We start from the raw sequence: 27,282 nt of genomic DNA, 5'->3' as shown, positions 1-27,282 counted from the left end.
TTGATTTAGCAAGTAATCACTGAGAACCTACATGTGACAAGAAGTGTTTTAACTCCTGGGGACAAGGACAAACTGTCCTGACCCTGGAGCTCACACTCTACTAGGAACAGACAGACAGACAGCAGCGAAGTACAGTAAATGACCACCGTCCTGGGCCAGTAGTGCTCTGGAGAGAGGCAGAGTGGGAAAGGGGGCACAGGGGCTGCTGGCGAGTGTGACTGTCGGGGTCAGGGAGTTGTCACTGAGAAGATGGCATCAGGGTGATGCCCTGAAGGAGCGAGCACATCACACAGCTCTCGGGGACGGCACGGGCTCCAGGGAGCCAGAAGCCTGGGGCAGGTGTGGCCCGGAGGGTCTGAGCAGCAGGGGAAGCCTGTGCCGCTGGAGCCCCACCCCCCACCCCCCCAGAGCAAGTGAAAGGATGGGGTCTCCCCGACCTCATGGGACTCGGGTTCTTCCTGAGCGCAATGGGAGACACGTAGAGGGTGTTGAACTTGGGGGCCGACGTGATTTTTTTTTTTTTTTTTTTTTTTTTGCCTTTTTTTAGGGCCGCACCTGCAGCATATGGACCTTCCCAGGCTAGGGGTCGAATTAGAGCTGCCAGCCTACACCACAGCCAAAGCAATGCCGGATCCTTAACCCCCTGAGCAAGGCCAGGGTGCGAACCCACATCCTCGTGGATACTAGTCAGGTTTGTCACCTGGTGAGCCACAACAGGAACTCTGGCGGGTGGGTGGGAGACGTGATTCCGCATAACATTCCAGCAGGATCACTCTGGCTGCTGTGCGGGGACAGAAGGTGGCGGGGCAGGGGCAGGAAAGCACGTCCACTGGAGGACCACTGATAACCCAGGCCTGAGATGGCCACGCCTCGGTTGGGACAGTGGCTGCAAGGGGCTAGGAAGAGAAGGTCGAAGGTGGCTCTTGGAGGAAGGGGCTAGGGGCGTGTAGAGAGGGGTCAAGGATGTCTTCCAAGTCTTTGGTCTGAGCAGTTAGAGGAAGGGAGTTGCCACCGCTGAGAAGGGGAAGACCGAGGAGGAGCAGGCTGCAGGGTGGGGCGACATCGAAGCCCGGCTCTGGACCTGTTCACCCTGGGCTGCCTGTCACCCACGTGGCTGTGAGTTCAGGGCAGGGATGCTGGTTGAGGCTGAGATCTCAACTCAATATAGGAGTTGTTGGACTTAGCATTTAAAACATGCATGAGTGGAGTTCCCTGGTAGCCTAGTGGTTAAGGATCCAGCATTGTCATTGCTGTGGCTCAGGTTCGATCCCTGGCCTGGGAACTTCTGCCTGACACAAGCATGGTCAAAAAAAAAAAAAAAAAAAAAAAAAAAAAAGAAGAAGAAGAAAAGAAACACGGGCGAGAGTGACAAGGTTAGTACAGATGGGAGAGGTCTTTAAAGCACTTTGAACACACTCTCCTTACTGCTTTGTTCAGCTAAACCCCGGGAAGAGGTTTCTGCAAATGGAACGGCATTTGCTCCTTTGACACCCAGGGAAGCCACTCTTGTCACCTTCCTTCCCCTGTCCCGTTATCATTCGGGCCATCGTCACGCGCTGTCTCCTCTACATCCCCTGCGCTTCATGACTTCTGACTCGCTGCCTGCCGAGCAGACCTGGTGACCTGCTGACATTGTCTCCCCTGAGAGCATCTTCCTAAACGGTGGTTAAGCTAATCACCCGGGCTTATGACAGTTGTGCTAAGTTGCCCACTTAATGGCCAGGGGCTGCGGGTTGCTGCAGCGGCGCCTTGTAGGGAAGACACGTGCTAAAACCCACAGGAGCTCAGCTTCTAAGATCCCCAAGACAGAAGTGCCATAGCGCTGGGCTCGGCATGGATGGATGCTGAATGACAAAGCCTCATCTCACAAAGAGCACCTGCACATCAGAGAGGTGGACAAAAGCCGTCGAAGGTGGGATGTGACTATGCAACCCACGGAAGAGAATTAGCAGGCTGACAACCATGGTGCAGTGTCCAGTCTCACTAATGCCTAAGAAATGAGATCAAGACACTGAGAGACCAGTTTCATGCTTCAAATGGACCAAGATAAAAGAGAGTCAAGAGTCACTAGCAAGGGCTCGGGGAGGGTGGCGGGATGTGAGCAAGGGGTTAAACTTTCAATGTACAGAACCTATAACCCACCTTTTCCACTTTGAGAAGTTTACATTTTTTAGGTAGGACACTAAGAAACAGTTAAAAGACAACTTTACAAAGCCCTGAAAACCTGGTTTGCCTCGGGCTGTCCGTGCAATTAGTTTTGAAGAGAACACTGCCTGCATTCCCATGAGATACAGGACTGGTGGAGCCACTTAAATGTCTGGTGGATGTCGAAAGTCTCACTCCAGTTCATGCGACAGCTGTCACCTGTGCTCCTGTCCTGTGCGACAGCATCCCCGGCCCCAGGGCCCGACAGCCCACAGACCGGACCCCACTCCCACTCAACCAGACTGTCTGTGCTACTGTTTCAAGCTACATGTCCACACACTCAACTTTAACTGGAAAACAGAATAATGACTCAAGCGATAACAGCTTCATGAAGACGGTACCGCCAAGCCCCCCTTTCCCTGCCCCCTTCACCCTCATGGGGGTGGCAGGTGCTGCAAACAACTCCTGATTCAACTCACGCACCACGCGAGGGCTGATTCCATAAAATAATTACGGAAATACAAGATTAGAACAAATGGGAATGAGTGTGGCCGTCACAAAGACACATTTGACTGCTGCTCTGTGATTTCAAGGTGGTCCCTAGTACAATCAAATTTGTGGGTAATTTTTTTTAAAGGAATGGCATTTTAAAATTTGTTATAAATTTTACTGCCAGAAACTGTAAATTCTCCATCACTTCACAAATGTAGCTGGTTTCTTAAATGATCATCAATTACCATCTCGTAGGATGGCTTAGTAAGTTGAATCTTTAACTTGCTCTAGCGAAGATACTGAAGTTCTGTTTGCAGCACTCAGGAATTTTGGGGGCAAGGACAAGTCCTATTTCATGGGGCTCTACTTTCCACCCTGGCGTTTCTCAATTTCCTACAGGAGAGCCTCCTACTTTTCCAAGTTCTTTAGAATGTTTACTGTGGCTCAGATTTTACACTTGGCACAAAATACCTTGCACTGCCCTCTGCTCTAATACTCAGCACCTAGTGGTATTTAAATTACTCGGGGGTGATACCACGTCACATCTACCTTTGCATCCCCCCCAGGGCCAGGTTTGGGTAACCTCCTGCACACAGGAGAGACCCACAGGCACCTGGGGACAACGAGGCTGGAGGGCTGGGGACACAGGCTGTGGTTTCAGACGCTGGCTCTGCCACCCGCTGGATCTACAACTTGTGCAACCTTCTGAGCCTCAGTGTCCTCCTCTGCAAAGTGGGCATAACAACAGCCCCCTTCTCCCAGGACCATCTTAAGGATTAAGTAAAATAATGGATGCACAGAAATACACAATAAGAGTAGTGACGACAGATCTGCTGAATGGATCAATCTTATGTTAATGTGCTGGAATGATCTGCTGGTCATCCCATACGCTTGGGGGGGGGCAGAAGGTGCTTAGTTTTCTTTTTTTTTTTCCTTTTTTTTTGGCTTTATCTGCAGCACGTGGAAATTCCCAGGTGAGGGACTGAACCCATGCCACGGCGGTGACCCAAGCCACTGTAGTGACAATGCCAGATCCTTAACCTGCTGAGCCACCAGGGAACTTAGTTCTGTTTTGTTTTGTTTTGTTGCTTTTTAGGGCCACGCCCACAGCATATGGAGGTTCCCAGACTAGGAGTCGAGTCGGAGTTGTAGACGCCCGCCTATATCACAGCCACAGCAATGAAAGATCCGAGCTGCGTCTGCAACCTACACCACAGCTCACAGCGACGCCAGATCCTTAACCAGGGATTGAATCCGCAACCTCATGGTTCCTAGTTGGATTCATTTCCGCTGAGCCATGACGGGAACTCCACTTCTCAGTTTTCTTTTAAAACTGTCCTGGTCTCATCAGCCACAGCCCCTGAAGCTACGCCAGAGTGGGCTTTGCTTTAGCCAGAGGGAGGCAAAGCCTCACCTGCGGGAGGGAGGCAAAGCCTCACCTGCGGGATGGTCCCAAAGGACGTGCCACCTCTGAGAGCACCACACTCCTCCACTGGCCAATTCTCATGACTGGGGGCTAAGTAATAGATTACAAAGGAAGGAGTAACTTCCAGATTTAGCAGCAGATGGTAAATGGATCCATTTCTGCAGCAGCTGCTGGTGGCTTCTAATCAGATGGATGCTGCGGGGTCAGGGCCAGGGCGGGGCGGGGAAACTGCCGAGGGCGCGGGCACCCCCCACGGCCTCTACCCCGCACACAGCACACAGCGCAGAGCAGAGGGCAGGACGGCAGGGCTTTCACCTCCTGACCCTTCGTCGTCTCCCTCTTGGCACACCTCCCTGCCTGGTCCTCCTCCTCCTCCAGTCCCGCTGCCTCCGGGCATTCTGCATTCTCTCCCGCCAGGGGCCTCATCTCCAACCCAGCCGCCCTCCTGAGCACCAGTCAATTTCCAGGGGCCTCCCCTCTGCATGCACGTCACCCTGCTTTCTGCTTCCCCCAGAAACCAGCGGTCCCTCGGAAAGGATGCCACCACCCGTCTGCTCAACGGGACCCCGAGCTGGGTTTACGTCAGCCTGTGCCTGCCTCTGCTGCTCCTCCAGCTTCAAGTCCTGCCGACTCTTCTGCAGGCTGGCCTTTCGTCCCTCCCTTGGCCTCCCCTGAGCCAGGGGGCGGGCCGGGGACTCACCGAGCCGTTGAGGCCGTTTTGGGCGGCCGTCTTCTTCACCTCCGGCCTGGACGCAATGATGAGGTAGGTTTCAATGCCCTTCTCATCCAGGTAATCGCAGCGGCTGCCCCCGTCGCCTGGCTCCACGTCGAACTCCCCTTTCAGGCAGTCCATGGTGCTCTGGGAGATGTGCACGCGCCTGGATCACAGGGACAGTGGCCTGAGCACAGGCCAGGGCAGTCCCGCCACCCTGGGGACAGGGGCGGTGCGGGCGTGGGACGTGGCTCCCAGGGGCAGGGACGGGCAAGTCCTCGTGCTAGCTGGCTGCATGGGCACCTGCCCTCTTCTGAGCCTCAGCCTTGGATCAGTGAGATGGTCTCTGTCCTCACAGCAGCTGAGTATCAAATAAGCTAAGGGATCTCTTTCAGGTCCTCAGCTGCGGCACATGCAAGTTCTCAGGCCACAGACTGAATCTGAGCCACAGCTGTGGCCACACCTTTAACCTCCTGCACTGAGCTGAGGATCGAACCTGCGCCTCCACAGAGACCTGAGCCACTCTAGTCCGATTCTTAACCCACTGCTCCACAGCAGGAACTCCAGCATAAGGAATGCGAAGTCTGCTTTGAACACTAAGGCCACGAGGTCTGATTGTTACCCAGCTTGGGTGATTCTCAGTTGCAACACCTGCTGTTGGGGGTAATAACCCATTTCTGGGGAGTCACCACGAGGGAGAGAACTGTGACCACGTCTAAGGGAAGCTCCCTGACCAGGCGGGGAGGGCTGCGCTACAGGGCCCACCCCGCGCACCTGGCAGGCTCTGTAAAGAACTCAGGAAAGATGTCCAGGAGCTGTGGGTGGCTGCCCCAGAGCCGGTATGCGGCCTGGCACTGGTGACGACGCCCTCTGGGGAGACTTGCACCCTGAAGGAGCTATGGCCCGGCCCCAGAGCCCCACAACGGGTAGGGGACAGAGTCCTGCAGAGGCCAGGGCAGGGGAGGCCCAGAAGGCAGGCACTGGGGGAAGGACGCTGCTCCTGGGTGGGAAGGGCCCCTTCTCCAAGGCCCCTCGTCCCTGGTGGGCACAGCTCTGAAGGATGGATGGGATGGTGCCCCCTTCCTCCGCCCACACCTGCCACCCGGGGAGGGAAGCACACTTACCCAGGGATACCGCCTGCTTCCATCTTATTGGCCACGGTGACGTCGGTGGACCACACATCATACTGCCAGCGCTTCTGGCCCAGGACGCCCCCCAGCACGGTGCCCGTGTGCACCCCCACTCGCATGTCCACCCCAGTCTTCGTCTTCTCCCGCACGTACCTGCCGGGCACACATGAAGGAGGAGGGTCGGGCCTGCCTGCAGCAAGGGGGTCAGCCCGGACCCAACCCCCATCCAGGTGGAGGGGCTGGCTGGCCACCTCCAGCTCTGAGCCTGCATCTGAGTGGCCCACAGCTGGGGTTACAGCAGGCCTCGGCCCGAGCCCAGATTCAGCAACCACAGGCCCGTGTGATCAGTGATGGTGTCGGGGGTGGAGAAGGAGCAGGGACCCTCTGCCCGAAGGAGCTCCTGCTGCCCTCTTCCAACCAGGCCCCGGGCCAGATGCCGCATGTGCAGAGCAGAACAGCCCCTGGCCTGAGAACTCCAGGGGCGGCAAGCACCAATTTCAGACCCCTGCCTGCTGGTGGTGGGAGTGGAGCCAAAAGTCCCTAACCCTGAACTACGGCCCGGGGCAGAGGCGCGTCTGCTGCTTTCCAGCCAGTCCTAGAAAGGGCTTTCCCTGGAAGATGGTAAAAACGCCAAAATACTCCCACGGAGGCAGTGACGAAGCACGTACCCAATTCCTGGACTCAGCAAGAAGCTTTGGGGTCTGTTGCCACCCAGGGCCCCCCCCCCCCCCGAGGCCTTGAGTTGATGGGAGGGTCCCCTCTGGGGATCACCAAGCCTGGGGGCGCAGTGACAGCCACGGGAAGAGCCGGGGAGGCAGAGGTCACCGTCCTGGCGGCTCACGGCGGTGCCGGCGGGAGCTCTGGCCGGGAGCTCAGCGGCCCGGTTCCAGCCCCGTCCCTGCGGCCCAAACACCCCAGGACCTCAGCGGTCACTTGGACTTCCTGACCCAGGAGACGGGCATGGAGCGTTCAACCTGTGTGTCCCGGGTCATGAGGAGGAGACACGGACGGAAGGTACGGGGACGCTTGGGAGGAAAATTAAGCAAATGCGAGGTGGCAGAATTTCATGATGAAGTTTTTTCAGCAGAGAAAAACAGCGTGGACTAAGGCTAGAAAAGCACCCCTGGAAGGCTGTGGAAGCCTTGCAGTTTCCCCCAGCGGTGAAAAGGAAAAGCCCAGCCCGACTGTCAGAGCTCAGACTGAGCCACCTACCGACCTCCCCACACCCACATCACACCCCAACCAGCCCCCACAGCACCCACATCACAGCCTGACCAGCCCTCACCACACCCGCAGCACAGCCCAACCAACCCTCCCAACCCCCACATCACACTCTGACCAACCCCCCCAACACCCGCATCACAGCCCGACCCAACCCTCCTCAGGGCCCGTGGGCTGTGCAGGGCCCACCAAGACAGATCGGGGAGGAAGGCTGGCTTCCCACACGGTCCAGGGCTGGGGTCCACGCTCTGGGAGCCCCCTTCCCGCCCAACTTACGAGATGGCCTCCACCATGGCGAGCCCCATGAGGATGGAGCAGACGGCGTGGTCCTCCCGGTAGTCAGGCAGGCCACAGATGCAGTAGTAGCAGTCACCCAGGATCTTAATCCGCAGCTGGTGGTATTTCTGCAGGGGCAGGGCGTGGACCACGGTCCCGAGTCCCTCCTCGGCACAGAGGGGCGCGTGGCACAGAAAGCAGGGGCAGCACAGGTGGGAGGAAGTCGTAGGGGCTGGGGGCGGGGGGACAGGCCCAGGCCAGGAAGGGGGCCCCGCCTGGAAAGCGGGGCTCGGGTCAGGATACTCACGGCTGCCAGCTTATCAAAGCGGGCAAAGAGCTCATTGAGCAGCTTCACGAGCTCCTGGGCGCTGCAGGCTGAAGACAGCTGGGTGAAGCCCACGATGTCGGCAAAGAGGATGCTGTGGGGGAGCAGGCCCAGGGCGGTGAGGCCCTGGACGGTGTGCCAGGCCCCACGCCGGCTCCACTGCCCGTGCCCGCTGCAGCCCTCAGGCAGCCAGGTCCTTGGCTCAAGCCCCAAAGCGGTGAGACCCTGGCACAGCCAGGGCGCATTCAGGGCTCTGGTGCTTTGCTTATTCTGCACAGCAATGGGGCTTTCCTCGTGGCCCGGCTCGGCCCCCCATCCGGCAGCAAGGCCGCTTTCGCCAGGCACTGAGGCTCACGCTGTGGGAGTGGCGGTGCTTCTAGTCCCCAGGGACGACTCTCAAACCCCACAGGGCTCAGCCAACCCCCCAAAAGCCCCGGCCCCGCCCGTGCCTGTGCTCGGAGCCCGTGCCTGGGGCTGGCGCACCTGACGTTCTCATGGCGGTACATGTACATGGTGTTGAACTGCTGCTGGTCCTTCTGGCTCTCGTCCTTCTTCATGTCTTTCAGCATCTCATCGGCCACGTGCTTGGGCAGGATGGAGAGCATAAGGTTCTCCTGTGGGGGAGGAGACGGTGAGGGGGGCGGGCAGGGGCAGCTGTGGACCCTCGGGGAGGAAACGCTGTGATCCTGGTGACAGATGTCAGCCAGGAAAGGGGACCTTCCACGGAGGCCTTACAGCGCAGATCCCATGCTGGGAAACAGCTGGAGGCCCAGGACTGGTCAATTCCTGCACTGGCAGGGCTCAGAAACAGTGAAGACACTCAGGCCTGGCCCCGTGCCCCTCGCCACAGGACGTGTGACACTGCCTCCCTGCACCCTTGAGGGCAGGCCTTTGTGTGACCCACCTCACCTCACACAGGACCATCACGGGGGCCTCCAGACTCCACGAGATCGAAGACCTACAACAGGCCAGGTCCCGTGCCAGGTGCCAGACTACAAAGACGAGCGAGCCCCTCCCCTGCAGGGCTGCGGGTCTAGGGGTTCTGCGCCCTCAGCGCAGTGGGAGAGGCACCGAGGCGGCACAGGGGGCCGAGTGCCAAGAGAAAAGGAAGGCAGGGCGTCCAAGGAGCTGGAGGGCAATCCAGGAGGGCTTCCTAGGAGCGAGGCTTGGCTGAGGCCTGCGGGCCAAGATGCCAAGGACATCCCGTCAGAGGGAGCCCTGTGCACAACCGCACCAGCTCCAGGCGGCAAGTGGGCTGCGTGGCCAGCAAACCGCCACCTGGGGGCCTAAGCCACCTGCTGCCTGTTTCACAAAGCAAGTCTCCTGGCCCCAGTTCACACGTTGTCTACAGCCATTTCTCTTCACAGCAGCAGAGCTGAGCAGCTGTGACAGAGACCACGTGGTCCACAAGGCCGCAAAAATGTACTAGCTGGCCCTTTCCAGAAAGGGAAGGGCCACCTGCGGCGGGCCAGGCACGGGGACGCCTTCCTGAGAGCTGGGGAACCTCGGCCCCTCAGAGGACCCCCTGCAGTGCTCCAGACAGAGCCGGGCCTGAGGAAGGGGGGCTGGCAGCCGAGGGCCCCGGACTCTCAGGAGGCGCCTATACGCGGGGTGATGGGCCTGGGCTTCTGGGTGGGCGATGCCGGCATCGGGATACTGGAAAAGGAGGGAGGGGGTGGGCGAGGTGGGAGTTTGGTCCCGGAGGTGCGGGGATGCCCTGCAGGTGGATGCCCAGGGGCTGGTGGGCTGAGCCTGCAGCTCTGAAGCCAGGGGTCAGACTGAGCAGCAGGGGACGCGAGAGAGAAGAGGCTGGGGACAGAGGGGGTGCCGGAGGGTGGGTGAGAGGAGGGAGAGACCCAGACAGCGGCACCTTGTCAGGAGGGAACTGCCCTGTGCCCCCGGGGGTGGGGGAGGTGGTGATGGCGGTGCCCAGGGAAGGGTGGCAGGGGGACGCTCAGAACCTCAGGCAGAGGCTGGTAGGATGGAAACTAGACGGGAGCGAGAAGACTGTGGCTCACGGCAAGGGGGTGACTAAGCTGAGGCCCGCGGACGAGGCAGCGGGAAACAAAGTCAGCCCGGGAGCAGTGGGGGTGCAGCAGGAGGCAGAGGGAGCTGGGGGACAGAAATGTGGCAGGAGGGTGCAGCCTTTGACTCCGAGGCTGGAGCTGCAGGGTCAGCACTGGGTTGGGGGGCGGGGGCAGGGCTCACGGGCCCAGGAGGAGAGGCTGGAAAACCACTCCATGCTGCCTGTGTCCACAGCACCTAGGGTCCTGACCAGGGATCACGGAGGCTGCATGAAACTGAGGCTGCAGGTCCCAAGCCTCAGCAGTGATGCCAGTCTGGCAGGTCCAGGGGTGGGGTCTCACCTCCCACCACAGGCCTGGACGGGGAGGGCCCTGCCCACTTGTGCTCAGGTGTCAGTCGGCCCTGAGGCCAGACACCCAGCTCTGAGGCAGGAGCCCCGAGCCATGGAGGTCGACTCTTCTCTTCTGGGGGCGGGGGGGCAGCCAAGAGGGCCCCCCAGAGTCTGGTGTTGTACCCAGGCCTCAGCCCCCACTAAGCCAGAGGGCTGGAGCCTGGGTCCCCTGAAGAAGACAGCTTGGCGGCGGGGGGGGGGGGGGGCCCCTCCCTGCTCCCAGGCGGGTCTGCAGAGCCCCCACCTGCTCGCCCACCACACAGGGAGGTCTCTGTGTCCCATCTCTGTTTTCACAGGGAGAATCAATCCTCTTTCTTGCCGTGAACCCCTCCATCATAATGAGGAGAGCCCTTGTGGCCGGCATGCCCGGCTCGGGCTCTAGCCCGAGCCCGTCCAGTGGTTCCTCCTGTTACCCTCCCGCTTCCCCAGCAATGTCTCCTCTGCTGCTGAGAACCTTGCAGACAGCACCGTTACAGCTCAGGAATGAGAAGCCAAAATAAGCCCAGTGCGCCCTGCCTGCCTCCACCTGAGCCCAGGAAGCAGCGACCAGGTCTCCCGGGCCCTGCAGCCAGGGCAGAGCAGGGGCTGAGGACTCGGGGCGCCTGGCGCGTGCAGGGCGGGGAGGCCCCAGGCCAGGAGCTGTGCAGAACCAGCCGCTGTGGGAAAGTCCTCTGCTTGGGAAGATGAGCCCCTGGGAGGATTTTCAAGAAAAGCCAGAGACACGAGGTCCAGCCAGCTCTCGAGGGCAGCCTGGGGAAAGGGCGGCTGGGGTCCCCAGGGGGAGGAGGAGAGGCAGGGGACAGCAGTGAGGGCTGGGGCAGGAATCCCGGGGGTCCTGGACCACCCTGTGTGCAGCCCTGCTCTGCCTGGCTCAGACCCCAGCGCTGCCATCACTCGCTACAGGGCACCAGCCCATCTCTAAACTTCCCCGGGCCCTGGTGTCCTCATCCGTAAAACAGGAGGGTTGAATGCCTCGTTACCAGAAAGCACTTAGAACAGTGTCTGCACATGGCAGGTGCTCTAAATACTTTAGCTGTTCCTGTGTCACTCAATGCGAAGTGTCACTGAGGGCATTGGGACAGAAAGTTTCAGAAAGACGAGGTCTAAACGTCCCCAAGGCTTTCAAACTGGCCCTGGGTTCAGAGATGACGAGTTCCAGGGGGACCTCAGGGTTAGCAGAAAGCCCTTACTGTCCCTGGCCAGGCCCTGTGAACACTGCCTGGTCCAGGCGGGGTGGTGAGCGGGCACAGAGAGGGGGCCCGCCTTCCAGGCGCGTCTCAGCCTCTCGTCCTCCTTCGCTGACATGTCCATGGGGGGCGCCCGCGAGCCCGGGGAAGAGGCAGGCGTGGGAGCGGTGGCGTGGGGGAGAGCCTGGTGGGCTGGGGAAGGGCAGACAGGGCACGGGACACCAAGGATCAGGAAAGTCGCAGGGCGGCGCTGCCCGGCCGCCTGCCTGCCACAAGCTCAGCAGCCACTGCCCACACGATCAGGCCTTTCCCCTCCCTGCCGACTCCTCTCCAGAACTCTGTCCTCCCAGAAAAGCCGCTCTGGGCTCCCTGGGAACCTTGGGGACATCAGAGGCAGGTCAAATCCTGTGAGGTGCCCTGGGCCCCGATTTCCCCGGAAAAAAGCCAGGACTCCATGGGGGTGGTGGTCTGCACTGCCCCCTCCCAGCAGGGCCTGGGCTGCAAGGCTGTCAACCTGGGCAAGACAAAGGCAGTGGCAGAAGCACACAGCAGTGTGGCCCTGACGCCCCAAGCCCAGGTGCCCTGAGGTCCACAGAGTGTGGAGCCTGTGAGCTGATCGGAAATTAGACAATCATTAAACGCCAACTTTTTGGCCACACCACGGCAAAAGTTCCTGGGCCACGGACTGAACCCAAACCACGGCAGTGACCTGAGCCCCAGGAGTGACCACGCTGGATCCTTAACCTGCTGAGCCATGAGGGAACCCCAAATGCCCATTTTTATTTTTATTTAATTTTCCTTTTTAGGGCAGCACCGGTGCCCCTACGGATGTTCCCAGGCTAGAGGTGGAATCGGAGCTGCAGCTGCCGGCCTATGCCACAGCCACAGCCACACGGGATCTGAGTTGCACCTATGACCTATGCCACAGCTGGCAGCAATGCCACATCCTTAACCCACTGAGTGAGGCCAGAAATCGAACCTGCAACCTCATGGATCCTAGCTGAGTTCCTAACCCGCTGAGTCACAACTGGAACTCCTCAGTTTTTAAAATAACAAAAAAGCAGCTGTGGGTGCAAATTAAGGCTCCCAATTTACCCGTGTGGTTTATGGAAACCAACCACAGAGGGTTAAGCAGGCAGAGCCCACCTAAGTCACTCGGATAAAACGGGGCTTAAATAAGAAGCAGGCGGACGCAGAAGAAAGGACAATGTGAACTATGAGAAAAAATGCAACATGCAGCTTTCAATGGTCTCAACAGAAAAGAACATTCTAGTAGGCGGAGGGCAGAAGCAGGAAAGTGGCTAAGCGGGCAGTGAAGGAGGGGCTGCCCTCCCCTGCCAGCTGCCCCCCCCAGGTCTGGGCCCTGTCGCAACCCCAGGACTTGCTAAGAGCCAGGCTCTGCTCCCGCTGCTCTCCCGTCCAACCTTCTACATCGGAACTTCACACCGGTGGACGGCTCCCTACCCGCCTCCTTCTCCCTATGACACCCACCTGCCTTTCTGGTTCAGGTCCCCCCCGATTCCCTCAGGGCCCCTCCTGGGTAGACGAGCTGGACTACTGGCTTTTCTCTGCACCCCTTCCTGCTTTGCTCCTCTCAGCATCACTCTCTCTGGAACATTCCTTCTCACCCAGCTGCCCCCTCTCCAGGGGCCCCAGGCCCTCTTCACTTACAGCCACTTTCCTGGGGCCCCTGTTGGTGCTGACCTTGTTGGCCCTTGTATTTCAGAGATTCTAAACCTATCCCCGGATCCTGGCCCCTTTTAAGAATGTATGATGCTCTTGACAGATTTTCTAGAAAAAAAATCTCATACATACATGAGATCCTGGATGTCTAGTCTCAGAGTTCCGCGTAAACACCCCAAAGGCTCACACGTGTCCTTGGAGAAGGAAGGAGCTGGGATCCAGGTACGTTTGCCTGGCGGGTCCCACGGGGCACAGGGGTGGACAGCAGAGGGGCCACCCAGAGCCGCCACGGGGCCCAGAGCTGAGAGCACGTGGGTTGGTCTCCCCAGCAGAGAGGCAGAGCCCGGGTTTCTTAAAACAGCAGTTGCTATATGTTTGGGGAGTCATAGGACTGTTCCAAGCCTCTGACCCACATTAATGGTTCCCCCGGGGGTTTACCCAACAGAAATCATCCAGAAGAAGTAAAAAGAGTTATGTGCTAGAAGAACCTCCTTGCAGCATCACTTACACTTGTGGAAAAAACTATAAGCAGTGCAAATGCCCAGAAAATGGCTCATTAAATTGTGACACAGCCTCTGGATGGAAGATTATGCAACCTCAAAAATGACCTTGATGAAAAAATGTTAACAAGAAAATGATGAAAGAAGAGCAAGACACCAAACTGTCTTCCTTGCTGGATATACACGCATCTCCATAAAGGGACAAGGAAATATGCAAGAGAGACAAGGGGAACTTACTGTGGGAGGTGGAACTAAAGGGCAACGTGAAATGTTTTCCAAAATTGCTATATGCTTGTTATACTGTTGCTGCTGCTGCTTTTTAAAAGTATGTTTTAAACTGGACATAAACACAAAACTTCCTGTTTCCTCCAGCTGTGACCCTGACCCCAGCTGGTCTGCAACTACCCCAGTTTCCTTAAAAAGGGACGATCCCCGCAAGGCCGGCGGGCTGGCTGCGGACTCCCAGGCCCGCTTGGCTCTCACCTGAGACGGGAGATGGGCGGTCAGGTGTGAATCGAGGGCGAGCCCACAGCCCATGGCGGAGCCCCGCGACGGAACCCCGCGACGGAACCAGCACCCCGGGCTGGCTTCCCTCTGCAGTTCTCAGAAGCAAAGCGACTCACCAGGCACAGGAACACCAACACCGACGACCCACATGAACGCTGTCCCTCTGCTCACACTAAAGCTCTCCCGTCTCCCCGTATTTCCACAAGTGTGCAGCAGTGGCTCCATTTTGCAGGTGCCTTAATCGGAGGCATGGAGGAGCCAAGGGGTTTGTCCTGGTTCCTCTGATGGAGTGGCAGACCCGGAACCAGGACCAGGGCTCTCTGACCCATGGAACCGGTGGGGTTTTTCTTCTTCACCAAAGGATGTGCTTTTCACACACTCAACTTCTCACCTGCCTTGGCTGCGGTTCTGCTGGGATCGTGAAGAAAAGGAAGTGCCCAGATCTTATCTAGTAAGGACCTGACGATATGGCTCTCCTGGGGGTGGGCCCCCGTCCCTTCTGTGGGAGGGTGGCCCAGACAGCAGAGCAAACCAGCTCTGGGCCCCAGGGAGAGCAGGCTGGGCCGGGGCAGCTGCTGGGACTCCTCCTGAAAGGGGGGAGGAGGAGGGAGTGATGGGTGACACGAGGGGAGGCTGGGCCCAGTCCTGGGCAGGCCGGAGGACCTCACCACCCTCTCCCCCACTGGCTGACGGGGGTTAGGGGGAGAGGGGCCAATGCTGCAAGGCTCTGCTTCTGTGACTGAGAGCGGCCTCTGGATATAACCAAAAGAGAAGCCACCCCAAAGCTGCAAGAGAGGCTGGCTGCAGCAGTTCCCACCAGGAGGGGGCGCCACCAGGCCTTCCCTACGGTGAACGCACAGTGGTCTGCTGCCCAGACTGACCACAAAGAGCCCAACAGCACGTGGTTGCCACAGAAAGCTTGGCATCACTCAACACTGATACCGGAGGAGCAGAAACCTCTGGTGAGGCCCTTGATGGCTGGGCTCTGGGGAGTCCCTGGTTCTACAGAGTCCATCCCACAGGACCTGGGGCCTCATGACCCCAGGTCTGGCCTGAGGAACCACCTACACGGCATCACCTGCAGTCCACGCCAAGAGGCCCAAAGAGCTTCAGGCAACTGGCGACCACATCAAAGTTTGGAAGCATCACATTAGGAGCATTTGAGAAGGATTTAAGGAAAAGAAACTGAGGGGAAAGGCCCAGCCGTGGTCAAGCAGGGCGGAGGGGGAGATGGGATTAAGACGGCGGAATAGAAGGACTGGAGCTCAACTTCTCTCCTAAAACAACAAAATTCACAACTAAAGCCTGAGCAATCTTCACCCAAATGGACCGGAAACCTTAAAAAAGACATCCTACTCCAGAAGACAAAGAGAAGGCCACATCAAGAGGTAGGAGGGGTGATTTCACAATATAAACAACCCCATACCTCCCGGGTGGGAAGCCCCACAGACTGGAAACTAATTGGTTCACAGAGACTCACCTACAGGAGTGAGAGTTCTGAGCCCCACGTCAAACTCCCACATGTGGGGATCTGGCACTGGGAGAAAGAGCCCCTGGAGCATCTGGCAATGAAGGCTAGTAGGGCTTGTGCACAGGAGCTCCACGGGACTGGGGGAAACGGAGACCCCAGTCTTAAAAGGTGCACAGACTTTCATGTGCACTGGGTCCCAGGGCAAAGCAAAGTCGCCGTAGGAATCTGAGTCAAACCTCATTGCAGTTCTTGGAGGACCTCCTAGGAAAAAGGGGTGAATGTGGCTTGTTGTGGGGGAAGGACATTGAAAGCAAAGCTCTCGGGAATATTCAGCAGCCTGCCTTTCTCTGGAGGGGGCCGCTTTGGGAAAATCTGGCCTCACCCTTCAGTCAGGCTGAGAAGCCCCAGGGCAAACAACCACCCAGGTGGGATCACAACCCCGCCCCTCAGTCCACAGGCTCCCTAAAGACCCCTCAGGCACACAGCTGCCTCTGATCCCATCCAGAGACAACCGAAGCCCCACCCACCAGAGGGATTAGAATCCGCTCCACCTACCAGGGGGCAGGCATCAGCCCCTCCCATCAGGCAGCCTACAGCAAGCCCCCATACCGACTTCAGCCCCAAGGGGGGCAGACACCAGAACTAAGAGAGGCTACAACTCTATTATCTGTAAAAAGCAGGGTGGAGGGGTTGACCAGTGCAGCCAGGGCAAGATCCTGCTGCGAGGTCACTGCTGGAGACCCCCAAAGCCGCGTCCAAGCAGGAGGCAAAACCCTCAATCATCAGGACCTGGGGATGAGAAAGAAGCAATGCACTTGAACCCCAGAGGGCTGGTCAGCACTGAGATTCATGTCGAGGGGAAGACGGCAACGAAGCTCTGGACTCAAACAGGATGGGGCGGTCCCGGCTCCTCTGAGATGCCAAAACCTGCAGCTCCGATTAGACCCCTAGCCTGGGAACCTCCATATGCTATGGGTGCAGCCCTAAAAAGCAAAACAAAACAAAACAGAAGAAGTAAATGTAATAACCTCTACTTAAGTCCCCAAAACCAACTTAAAGAGAACAGAACGAGGGAGGCGCAGCGCCTCAACCCTGGGGGAGAAAGTCGAGCCGTCTGAGATGCTATTAGATTGGAAATGAGTTCACCGCCTAAAATGGTGCCTCAACCCGCCCCTTGGCCCTTGGCAGAAGTTAAGGTCCCGAAAGAGGAGGTGGACGCCCCCCCAAAGGTCAGCGAGGGACCACGAGGGGAGGGAGCCAGCGTCGGGGCCCCTGAGGGGCATCAGCCCAGAGAAGTGGGGGCTCTGTGGCCTCGCAGAGAATTCTTGAGGTCTGAGGGGCAGGGACGGGCTTGCTCTGGAGGCCCCACGGAGGGACACTGAGGGAAACAGACTGTTCCAGAGGAAGAATTTTCTGAGTCAAAACAGTTCAAATAAAGAAATGTGCTGCCCTGAGAGGCGGCGACCTCCCATCCCAAGGCCTCCGGCATCGGCGGCCAGGGAGGCAGGCCTGGCCCAGAGGTCAGGGGTTCGGCCGCACTGTGGGCCTCGGCGAGGCCCGGGGCGCTGGGACGGGGCTCCGCACACAGCAGGAGGGCGGGCGAACCGCCTCCGGGCTCTGCTCAGCCCTGCTCAGCCCTGGGGGTCACGCTAAAAGCACCCAGCATGAAGCAAGGCCCCGACTCCCTGGGAAAGGAACCAAATGAGGTCCAGAAAGAGGAAGTGGCTACTAGTTCGTGGGGTGGAGCAGACCCCTGCCCGGGTCCCGGGGAGAGGGTCCCAGGCCTGTCCCCGCAGATGAACAGACCCGGGTGGGGTCAGGGGTCCCGGTCCCTGGAGCACAGCCCGCCGTGGTCCAGGGAGGGTGCTGGGCCGACTGGGCTTGGCTCTCCTCATCTGTGCTGAGCTGCAGGAGCCCCACCTGGGAGGAACCCCAACAAGGCCCCTTCTCCTTGGCGCCGCCTCGGGACCCAGAAGGAGGCCAGCGCCGCTCCCAGGGGCCCGAGCTGTCACCTCGTATTCTCTGATGAGGCATTCAGGAGTTAATTACCGCAGGGCAGCCAGCGGGGATTTGGGTAAATGAGCTTGGCTGATGAGAAGCTAAGTTTCTACAACATCCTTCTGAAAGGCGCGGAGGGGTGGAGACTGATTAAGTGGAGAGACTGACAGTGCTCAGGTGGCCAGGCCCGGTGTGTGTGCCTGTGCATGGGTGGGTGAGCACATGCGTGTGCATGTGTATGTGTGTGTGTGTGTGTGTGTGTGTGTGGTGTCCATGTGAAAATGGGTGAAATCTATTTAAAGGATGCGTGTGTCCTTGGGTATGTCTCCTACATATGCGCTGTGTGCATGCGCACACACACACACACACGTCATCACAACTATGACCCACAGCTGACTGCAGACATGTCTGTCCTGGTCCTTCTTTATCCAGATTCTTGGAGTTTCCAAGCCACGTAGAAGCTAAAAGGCCCCCCATCCTGGCCTGAGCACCTGAGCAGAGGAGCTGCAGGAGGAAGGGGCTGCAGGCTAGACCCTGGCCTCTTAGCCCAGGGAGGTCAGCACCCAGACAACCCACGCCTCCTTGATAAGAGACAAAGGACCACATGGTGTGAAATCCAGCGCCGCCGGCTGTACACGAGCAGAGCCGGCATTTAGACGAGGGGGCCCACGTGCGCCGTCCCATCTGGTAGACACAGTTGTGACCTGGGTCACTCAAAGTCCCTCAAAGAGCAGTCACAGGCCCACTAGGCAATTCCCTGAGCTACAGGATGGGAAGGTCAAAGGTAAACGGCACTCCCAAGAGCTCAGATGGGCAGGGCCAGCAGGTCGCACGCCGACCCGTGTCACAGGGCAGCAGTGCTTCGCTGTCTTTAGCCAAAGGCTGTGAGAGCTCGGGGAGGAGAGGCTGCGTAACTCAAAAGCCAGCACACCTTTAAGCAAGACCTTCCAATGCGACAGGCTCCGTGAGGAAGCAGGGCCCCATCGCGGGGCTGCAAAAGCCAGACTTGCCCCTCACCACAAGGCCCCGTCATCCCAAACAGCCCAGGAAAGACAGAGCCGGGGTCAGCCCGGAATCCGCATCCTGCAAAAGTGGGAGAGGGGACACAGAGCACATGGGCCTGCTGGTCACCTGCCTGGGCTCCTGTGCAGTCCCCAGAGATGGGGCGACTGCGGGACAAGTTGACCGCCGCCTCATGAGCTAGCCTTTTGGGTCCAAAGATAGCCACGCATGTGGTGTCTGGAGCCCTCACCACGAGAGGCTGGCGCAAAGCAGGGGGTCCCAAGAGGTTCGGTGAGTTAACGAGCTGTCAGCTAGGAGACAAGGCCCAAGGGGCAAGCCATCACCCCTAGAACAGCACAAACAGCGCTTTCTGCAGTCCTGGAAATGCTGTCGCCTGTGCTAAGGCAGTAGCCTCGCCAGCCACGTGGCGCTACCGAGCACGTGGAACGTGGCCAGTGCAGTGGAGGAACGGATTTTCAAGTTTTCCTTCTTGCCACCTATGGAGATCCCTGGCCAGAGACTGGATCCGAGTCACGGTGGTGACCTATGCTGCTGCTGTGGCAACACCGGATCCTTTAAACCCACTGTGTCAGGCCAGGGATCCAACCTGCGTCCTGGTGCTGCAGATCCCATTGCACCACAGCAGGAACTCCTAATTTTAAAATTTTAATTAATTTTAATTTAAATGGCCACGTATGGCTGGTGGCTACCACATCAGACAGTGGATCTCTACAGCTCTACAGCAGCAAGAAAGTCCAGCTCGTGTGCCAATGCTGTGAGAGAAAGCAGCTGCCTGGAGCACTGTGTTGAGAAGGATGCTGAGGCCGCACGTGTGGTCAGTGGAAAAGAGTGTACAGTGTCTGCTGTGGAAGCACATACCACCTGCTTCCGTCCTGGCCCGGGAAGCAGCGGCTTACCTCCGGGCTAAATCCCTAGGGCCATCACTGCCTTCCCAGCCTCCCATCTCCCATCCTACCCGGCAGTAAATCCTGTTGGCTCTGCCTTCGAAAGAGTCGCAGAAGCCTCCTTTCCCCTCGTCACCTCCATCCTGGTCTGGACCACGAGCCTCTCACCAAAATTACTGCATAGCTTCTAACTGTTGTCTCTTCTCCACCAGCATCCAGACCGATCTGTTTAAAACCTGTAACCCTCAGAGTGCCCGTCGTGGCTCAGTGGTTAACAAATCCAACATGAAGTCGCGGGCTCGATCCCTGGCCTTGCCCAGTGGGTTGAGGATCCGGCGTTGCCGTGAGCTGCGGTGTAGGTTGCAGACGCGGCTCGGATCCTGCGTTGCTGTGGCTCTGGCGTAGGCCGGTGGCTACAGCTCCGATTGGACCCCTAGCCTGGGAACCTCCATGTGCTGCGGGAGCAGCCCAAGAAATGGCAAAAAGACAAAAACAAACAAACCAAAAAACCCCTATAACGCTCCAAGGTCTCCCATTTCCCTGTGGGGAGAAGCGAAGATCCTCATAAAGCCCTGTAGGATCCAGTCCCCGCCACTTCCCTGCCTCCTCACTTCCTACTTCTCGTCCCCTCACTTCTGCTCCACTGGCACTGGCCACCTTGACATCCTGTGAATGCACCTCAGGGCCTTTGCACTTACGGCTCATCTCTGCACCCTACGTGGCTCACACTCTCACTGCCTTCAGGCCTCTGCTCAACTCTCATCTCATCGGAAAGCCTTCTCCGGCCACGACAGTCACCTCTGGCATGTTCCCCGCTCCTTCCCCTGCTCGGCTTTCCTCCACTGCCCAGCCTGCCTCCTGAGACAGCAGATACGCGCTGGGCCGTGTCTGTCTCCTCCACCAGAATCTGCTCTGTTCACAGCTGGAGCCCCAGTGCCTGGAAGCGTGCCTGAAATGTGTGTGGGATCCATGTCCTCTTATAGACACAATCGTATTCTGTTCCCATTTCACAGGCAAAGAGACTGCGGCTCAAAGGGCATAGGCAGCATGTGGCACCTAAGTGGCCTGGCCTGGACATGAGCGCCAGCCTCACTCTGCACCCTGTGTTGTCAGACTTCTCCACTTTCCAGGGCAGGCAGAAATACAAGTTTTATATAGAATGCCCAAATGTTTAAGTATTAGAAATATTTGAAGCTCTGGACAGGTCCAACAAAACAGACACTGGCAGGCAGGATGGCATGAAGTAGGAGCGAGTGCCTCTGGGACTACTCACCTGCTTCCCCTGCTCAGATCTGGAAGAGAGGCCCTCACAGTGTGTGTGGGGGGCAACTTCCCTTCTGCGTGTGTCATGATGATTAAATGAGTGAATTTGGTAAAAATTCAGCCCAGGGCTTGGCACAAAGTAATTGTTTTAAAAAAAAAAAAAAAAAGAAAAAAAGGAGTTCCCTGGTGGCTCAGCAGGTTAATGATCTGGCATGGTCACTGCTGTGACTCTAGTTGCTCCTGTGGCGTAGGTTCGATCCCTGGCCTAGGAACGTCCACATGCTGTGAGTATGGCCAAAAAAAAAAAAGAAAGAATGGATACCTGGTAGGTATGGCAGAGCTAAACAGATATGTTAAGAAAATTCAAAAAACAAACATTAAAAAAAATCTCCAAACTGCTGCTGAACGAAATTTCATTCTTACAGCCAGATAAAGGCAGGGACACACCATAACCCTGACCACGCTGGACCCGGACAGTAGATGCTACGACTGTGTGCAGAGAAAACTGCTGCTGGAGGAGGTGGATGGGCCCGCGACCCTCCAGAGCTCAGCGGGGACCCAGCCTGGAGGCCACATGGCCCAGGCACAGGGCCGCCAGCAGCACTGTCAGCGCCCAACCCCCCTGACACAGCAAACGTCCCCCTGCTGCCAGCAGGGCCCTCCGCAGCCTCGGGACAACCTATCCTCAGTGGGCTCACACTTGCATCATGTAACGTGGATTTGTTTTGTCACGTCCTGTTCTGGGAAATCCAAGAGGTGGGAGTTGGAACGGATGGGCACACATCCCTACTTCAGGCCATGGGACATCCACCTTCTGGCTTTTCTCAAACCAGGGGGTCTCCGAGACTAAAATAAAAACTAAAAGATACCCGTGAGTGCTTCTGCAAAGAACTTAAGACAGTGAAGTATCTTTGGAGGCTGGTGTCGGGGCCTGTGGCTCCCGTCCAGTGGACGATGGGTTTGCCCTCCTGCAGCAGGTGCCTGTAACAGTGAGCAAGAAGCAGAGCTGCCCCGAGAGGGCGCGCTCCTCCCCCTCCCGCGGGTTCCCCGGGAGGCAGGTCCCCAGCCCAAGCTCGGCTGCCAGGACCACAGCGGGCACTCTGAGGGCTGACGCTAGAAGCCCGCCCCCAGGCCAGGACCTAGGACACAGCGGGCTCCTCATTGTTCTCTCTGTCACCCTGACTCCCCTCTCCCCAACCAGCGGAGGCTGAGGTCACTCTACACCTTAGCCTCCCAGCGAAAGGTCTGGAAGGGAAACTGAAGTAGGCTTGAGCAGAGGGCAGAGACTTTCAGAAAGAGCCTATGCAAGCTCCGGGGCCCCTGGGAGAGAAGTCCGACTCCCACGGAAAATGGGGGGTCTTCCCTCTGAGACCTGCTCCAGGGCAAGGTCACCCACCCAGGGAACGACACTGGCATGAAGAAATGCCACCCTGGTCAGAGGTGTGTGGCTTTGGGCTGAAGCAGGAGGAGAGGCAGAGGGAAGCAGCTGTCCCATCTGTGCACGCCCTCTCCCCACCCACGCCACGTTTCTCAGGCACCGCCCAGCACAGGCAGCTGGCCCCTGGCCCCTCGGGGGCTGGGGGACAGGGGACGGTTTTGGTTTTCTGACCTGGAACCCTGCACAGGCGGCCCTGGGCTCTCCCCCAGACGCCCGGCTGCAGCTTCCTCCTCCGGGAGGGTGGGGACCAGGGGCAGCTCTCCTCCCCGAGGACCAGGCTGGTTCCCGAACTGAACTGGATCTGAGGGAAGGGCAGGCCCGCCTCGGCTGTGTCCCCATCGTCCCTCCCCGCTTCCGCCACATCCTCCTTCGACCACCTCTCACTGCCGGGGAAGTAGTCTACGAATGTGATTCAAAAAGGCTCATAATTCTACAGTATGTACCTGGCGACAGGTGTGTGCTGGGTGGATTTCCAGGATGCCTGTTGTTGCCAGGTGGCAGTTGGGGCGCTTAGCAACCTTCAAGGTCCCCAACTAAACCCTGGAGTATGGTCACATGAGAATAAAGAAAAACAACTCCAACTCATTCCTCTGGGCCTCCTGCTCGACCCTAACAGGCCTGTGGAGCCAAGGGGAGCCTGGAGAGAGGCCTGACGGCCACCTGGGTGGCCGTGGCCACGGGTCAATGCCATGGGACCACCTAAGGCATCAGGTATGTGCCCCTGGCAGACCAGAGCCTCGTCTCTAGAGCCTTAAACCCACGAGGACCTCAGAGTGGTCGGGCCCCACCCCTCCTGGCAGAGGAGGGGACAAGGCAAACCACTGGAAGCCAAGACCCAACCCATCTTCGCATCAGCCAGGTGCTCCCATCTCGGACCCGGCCTTCGACAAGCCGGGCCTGCGCCCTGGGATGAGGCAGAGGCAAGGCTGTGCACAAAGGCCCAGGGCTGCTGTACAGCTTCCTGGGTGGAGGCTGGGTCCACCCGCCGGGCACTGCCCTCATAGCGGGAGGCTGGCCAATTTCACAAAGGACAGTACCACCTCCTGGGTACAGCAGCCAAGAGACGGAACCAGAGGATGCAGGGTGGGATCCCCACCCTGGCCTTGTCATCCAGCTGAGGGGGACGAGCCCAGAGAGCAGACTGCCCCCTGGAGGCCACATGGCCACATGGCCACTGAGCACACACAGTGCCCCCTCCCAAGGCAGCTGAGAAAACAAGGTCAACACCCGCTGAGTTGACGAGATAGAGAGTGAGATAAAGATAAAAGGAGGCCTCCCCGCAAAGAATACACTGCTTTTTTGTTTGTTTGTTTCGTTTTTTTTTACGGCTGCACCCTCAGCAGATAGACGTTCTTAGGCTAGGGTCTAATCGGAGCTGTAGCCACCGGCCTGCACCACAGCCACAGCAACGCCAGATCCGAGCCGCATCTGCAACCTACACCACAGCTCCCGGCAGCTCCAGGTCCTTAACCCACTGAGTGAGGCCAGGGTTCGAACCTGCACCCTCATGGATACTAGTCGGGTTCGTAACCTGCTGAGCCACAACAGGAACTCCTTTTTTGTAAATGAGGAATTTTTTAAAAAAGCCTTTTAAACACACATCAGTACACACGTGGCCTGGTGTGGCACTGACCTCGAATGGCTCCTGAAACAGGAGCCACGACCAAATTAGCTTGTTTCCTCTCCTAGTAGGAGTTTCTGCAGCCCTTTCCAAAGTGTTTTTACATCTATTATCTCCTTTTAATTCTCACGAGGGGCCTTCGCAGGAGGAAAGTGAAACAGGAGTGTGAGAAGCTTGGCTCCAAAAACACATCAGCTGACATTGCCAGGATGCACGATCAGCCCAGAGCCCACGCCACTTGCAGCCTCAGCCCCGACGCCCGGGGAGGGAGCAACCTCTGTCCCGACTGGAACTGGGGACAGGGCCAGCAGTGCCAGCCAGCGCCCATCCTGCCTCTTGGTTCCGCCATCAGCCACTGTCCCCTGCACTGCAGCTAATAGGGCTTCCTGGGTTTTGGACTCATTTCAGCCTAACTTTGAGTAATTCTCAAACGACCCCATGACATGGTATTATTTTGAACCCCAATTTTTCACGAGTCTGAAGGGAACCCCAGAGAGACAGAACACCAACATCACCCAGTGAGAAGCTGGGAACGCCAGGTCGTGATGCCCCCGGAAGACGCCGGGGTGAAAGCGTGGGGTGCAAATCTCAAGTTCAAGCTCACCGGCGGGGGCTTCCCCTCTGGTGTTAGGTCCTGGGGAGAAGAGAACGCACAGGATGCCGGGCGTGTGCAGGATCTAGTCTTCTGTTCTTATGGCAGGGACAGGAGGCTGCTGCCCTGCGCTGTCCCAAAGCTCGCCAGGCGCCTCTCTGGTTTTCCAAATCAAGGGTGGTTTGGGGTTTTCTCTTGGAGTGAGGGAAAGGTTTCTGGCTTAGATGGAGATGGTGTTTGCACATGTGGATGCACTGCACTGTACGATAGGGCTACCTCCATATTATAGGGTTTTCACCTCAACAAAAAGGAAAAAGAAAAAATCCAGCAAGCCCGAAAGCCTTTCCTAGCCAAGAACCCAATTCAACAATTAACATGCTTATTAAAAATATATATATATATATTTGTTTCATTAGGGCCGCACCTGAAGTATATAGAAGTTCCCAGGCTAGAGGTCAAATCGGAGCTAGAGCTGCCAGCTTACACCACAGCCACAGCCACGCAGGCTCCAAGCCACACCTGCGACCTACATCACAGCTCCTAGCAACACCAGATCCTTGACCCACAGAGTGAGGCCAGGGATCAAACCCGCATCCTCATGAATACTAGTGGGGTTTGTTACAGCTAAGCCACAACAGGAACCCCCAGCTGGGGTTTTCAAATAGGTATCCTTGGAGCCGGCAAGATTCAAACACAAAGTATTTTCTAGATAAACAAAGAAAACTTAGGAGTGTAAGTCAACTGTCCTTCATTGCTGGGAGGAGTGTAAACCAAAGGAGACAATTTGGTAATATTATTTTTGGCCATGCCTATGGAAGTTGCTCGGTCAGGGGCTGAACCTGGGCCACAGAAGCAACCCGAGCCACCGGATCCTTAACCAGCTGCACCACGAGGGAACTCCAAATTTGGTAATATTTATCAACCTTAAAAACACATGTGCCTGGTTCCTCAAAAGGTAAATACAGAACCACCATATGACCCAGCAACACCACTTCTGGGTTTAGACCCCCACAGACTTGGAAAGCAGGGACTCAAAAAGATGCTTGCACACCAATAGAGCAAAGCAGCATCATTCACACTGGTGAAGCCCATCACCAAGTGACTAGATGAACAAAACATGTCACATACACTCGATGACATATTATTCAGCCTTAAAATGGAAGGAAATTTTTTTTTTTTTGTCTTTTTTAGGGCCGCTCCTGAGGCATATGGAGGTTCCCAGGCTAGGGGTCGAATCGGAGCTGTAGTCACTGGCCTACACCAGAGCCACAGCAATGTGGGATCCGAGCCGCGTTTGTGACCTATACACAGCTCACGGCAATGCCAGATCCTCAACCCACTGAGCAAGGCCAGGGATCGAACCCGCAACCTCATGGTTACTTGTCGGATTCGTTAACCACTGCACCACGATGGGAACTCCCATGGAAATTCTGACACACTGCAACATGGATGAACCTTGAAGACATTATTCTATGTGAAATAAATCAGTCACAAAAGGACAAAGACTGCAGGAATCTACTTCTGTGAGGCACCTAGAACAACCAAATTCATAAAGACAGAAAGAACAGTGGTTGCTGGGGCAAAGGGAGGGGAGGGTGAGGAGTTAATATTTAATGGGTTAGAGTTTCTGTTTGGGGTGATGAAAAGGCTCCAGAAACCATGAGTATTTCAGAGAACTAGAACAAAATATTTTAAAGTTTGTTTGGAAGCACAAAAGACCCAGAACAGCCAAAGCCATCCTGAGAAAGAAAAATGGAGCTGGAGGAATCAGGCTCCCTGACTTCAGACTATACTACAAAGCTACAGTCATCAAAACCATATGGTACTGTCACAAAGACAGAAATAGAGATCAGTGGAACAGCACAGAAAGCCCAGAATTAAACCCACGCACCTACAGCCAACTCATCTATGACAAAGGAGGCAAGAATATACAATGGAGAAAAGACAGCCTCTTCAATAAGTGGTGCTGGGAAAACTGGACAACCACATGCAAAAGAATGCAATTAGAACACTCCCTAACACCACACACAGAAATAACCTCAAAACGGATTAAAGACATAAATTAGACCGGATACTATAAAACTCTTAGAGGAAAACATAGGCCAAACATTCTCCGACATAAACCATGGCAATATCGTCTCAGATCCACTTCCTGGACTAATGACAATAAAACCCAAAATAAACAAATGGGACTTAATTCAACGTAAAAAGTTTCTGCACAGCAAAGAAAACCCTAAACAGAATGAAAACACAACCTACTGAATGGGAGAAAATAATGTGCAAAGGAACCAACTGACAAGGGATTCATCTCCAAAATTTAGAAACCAATAGTGTACAGCACTGTGAATGGACTTGATGCCACTAACCACACACCTCGAAATTGTTAAAATGCAAGTTTTATGTTACGTATGGTTTACTAAGTAAATATACATATACATACATATGTACAATTTTAATAATGCACATGCCCTATGATCCAGCAATCTCATTTCTAGGTTTTTGGTTTTGAGATTATATTTGCACATGCATAATAGAGTGTCCCTATAAAGATATCTATTACAGCAATATTTGCAGTAGCCTAATGTCTACCTACAGGAGCCCTTTTAAATAAATAACGTTACCTCTATATAACTTGCCCCAACAAGAAAGTCAGCCTGTTCTTTGAAGCTCTGGAGCCAGGCACTGACTTCTCTTGTTCTGAAAGTCCTGGCTGGCATCTTCTAATGTAAGGCTATTTCGTTTATACTCACACTCCATTGGTTAGTGTAGCCACCTGCGCGATCTTAGCTAGGCCTTCTGGATAACTTGCTGCAGCATCTACATCAGCATTCGCTGCTCCACCTTGTACTCTGATGCTACAGAAGTGGCTTGTTTCCTTAAACCTCATGAACCAAGCTCTGCTAGCTTCAAACTTTTCTTGTGTAGCTTCCTCACCTCTCTCAGCCTTCAGAGAACTGAAGAGAGCTGGGGCC

General features: G+C 56.6%; 1 protein-coding gene across 2 annotated transcripts in view; it reads right to left on the bottom strand.

The window, feature by feature from the left end:
- The window catches only part of ADCY3 (adenylate cyclase 3), a 92,238-nt gene that overhangs the window by 14,937 nt on the left and 50,019 nt on the right, over window positions 1–27,282 (bottom strand). For both annotated transcript variants that reach the window (XM_021087777.2, XM_085019736.1), the window contains 5 exons: window positions 8,211–8,341; window positions 7,710–7,821; window positions 7,403–7,530; window positions 5,900–6,058; window positions 4,764–4,941 (listed from right to left, as the gene is read on the bottom strand). In XM_021087777.2, coding sequence (XP_020943436.2) covers window positions 4,764–4,941; window positions 5,900–6,058; window positions 7,403–7,530; window positions 7,710–7,821; window positions 8,211–8,341 — 708 coding nt within the window. The remainder of the gene's footprint in view (window positions 1–4,763; window positions 4,942–5,899; window positions 6,059–7,402; window positions 7,531–7,709; window positions 7,822–8,210; window positions 8,342–27,282) is intronic.

Source organism: Sus scrofa, chromosome 3, assembly GCF_054392235.1.
Source record: "Sus scrofa isolate SSC_HxYL_T2T_F1_AM1 chromosome 3, Sscrofa_HxYL_maternal_Yorkshire_Landrace_v2.0, whole genome shotgun sequence".
NCBI classification, from domain to species: Eukaryota; Metazoa; Chordata; class Mammalia; order Artiodactyla; family Suidae; genus Sus; species Sus scrofa.
The sequence above is the reverse complement of the archived record's forward strand: the minus strand, read 5'-3'. Positions and strand labels throughout refer to the sequence as shown.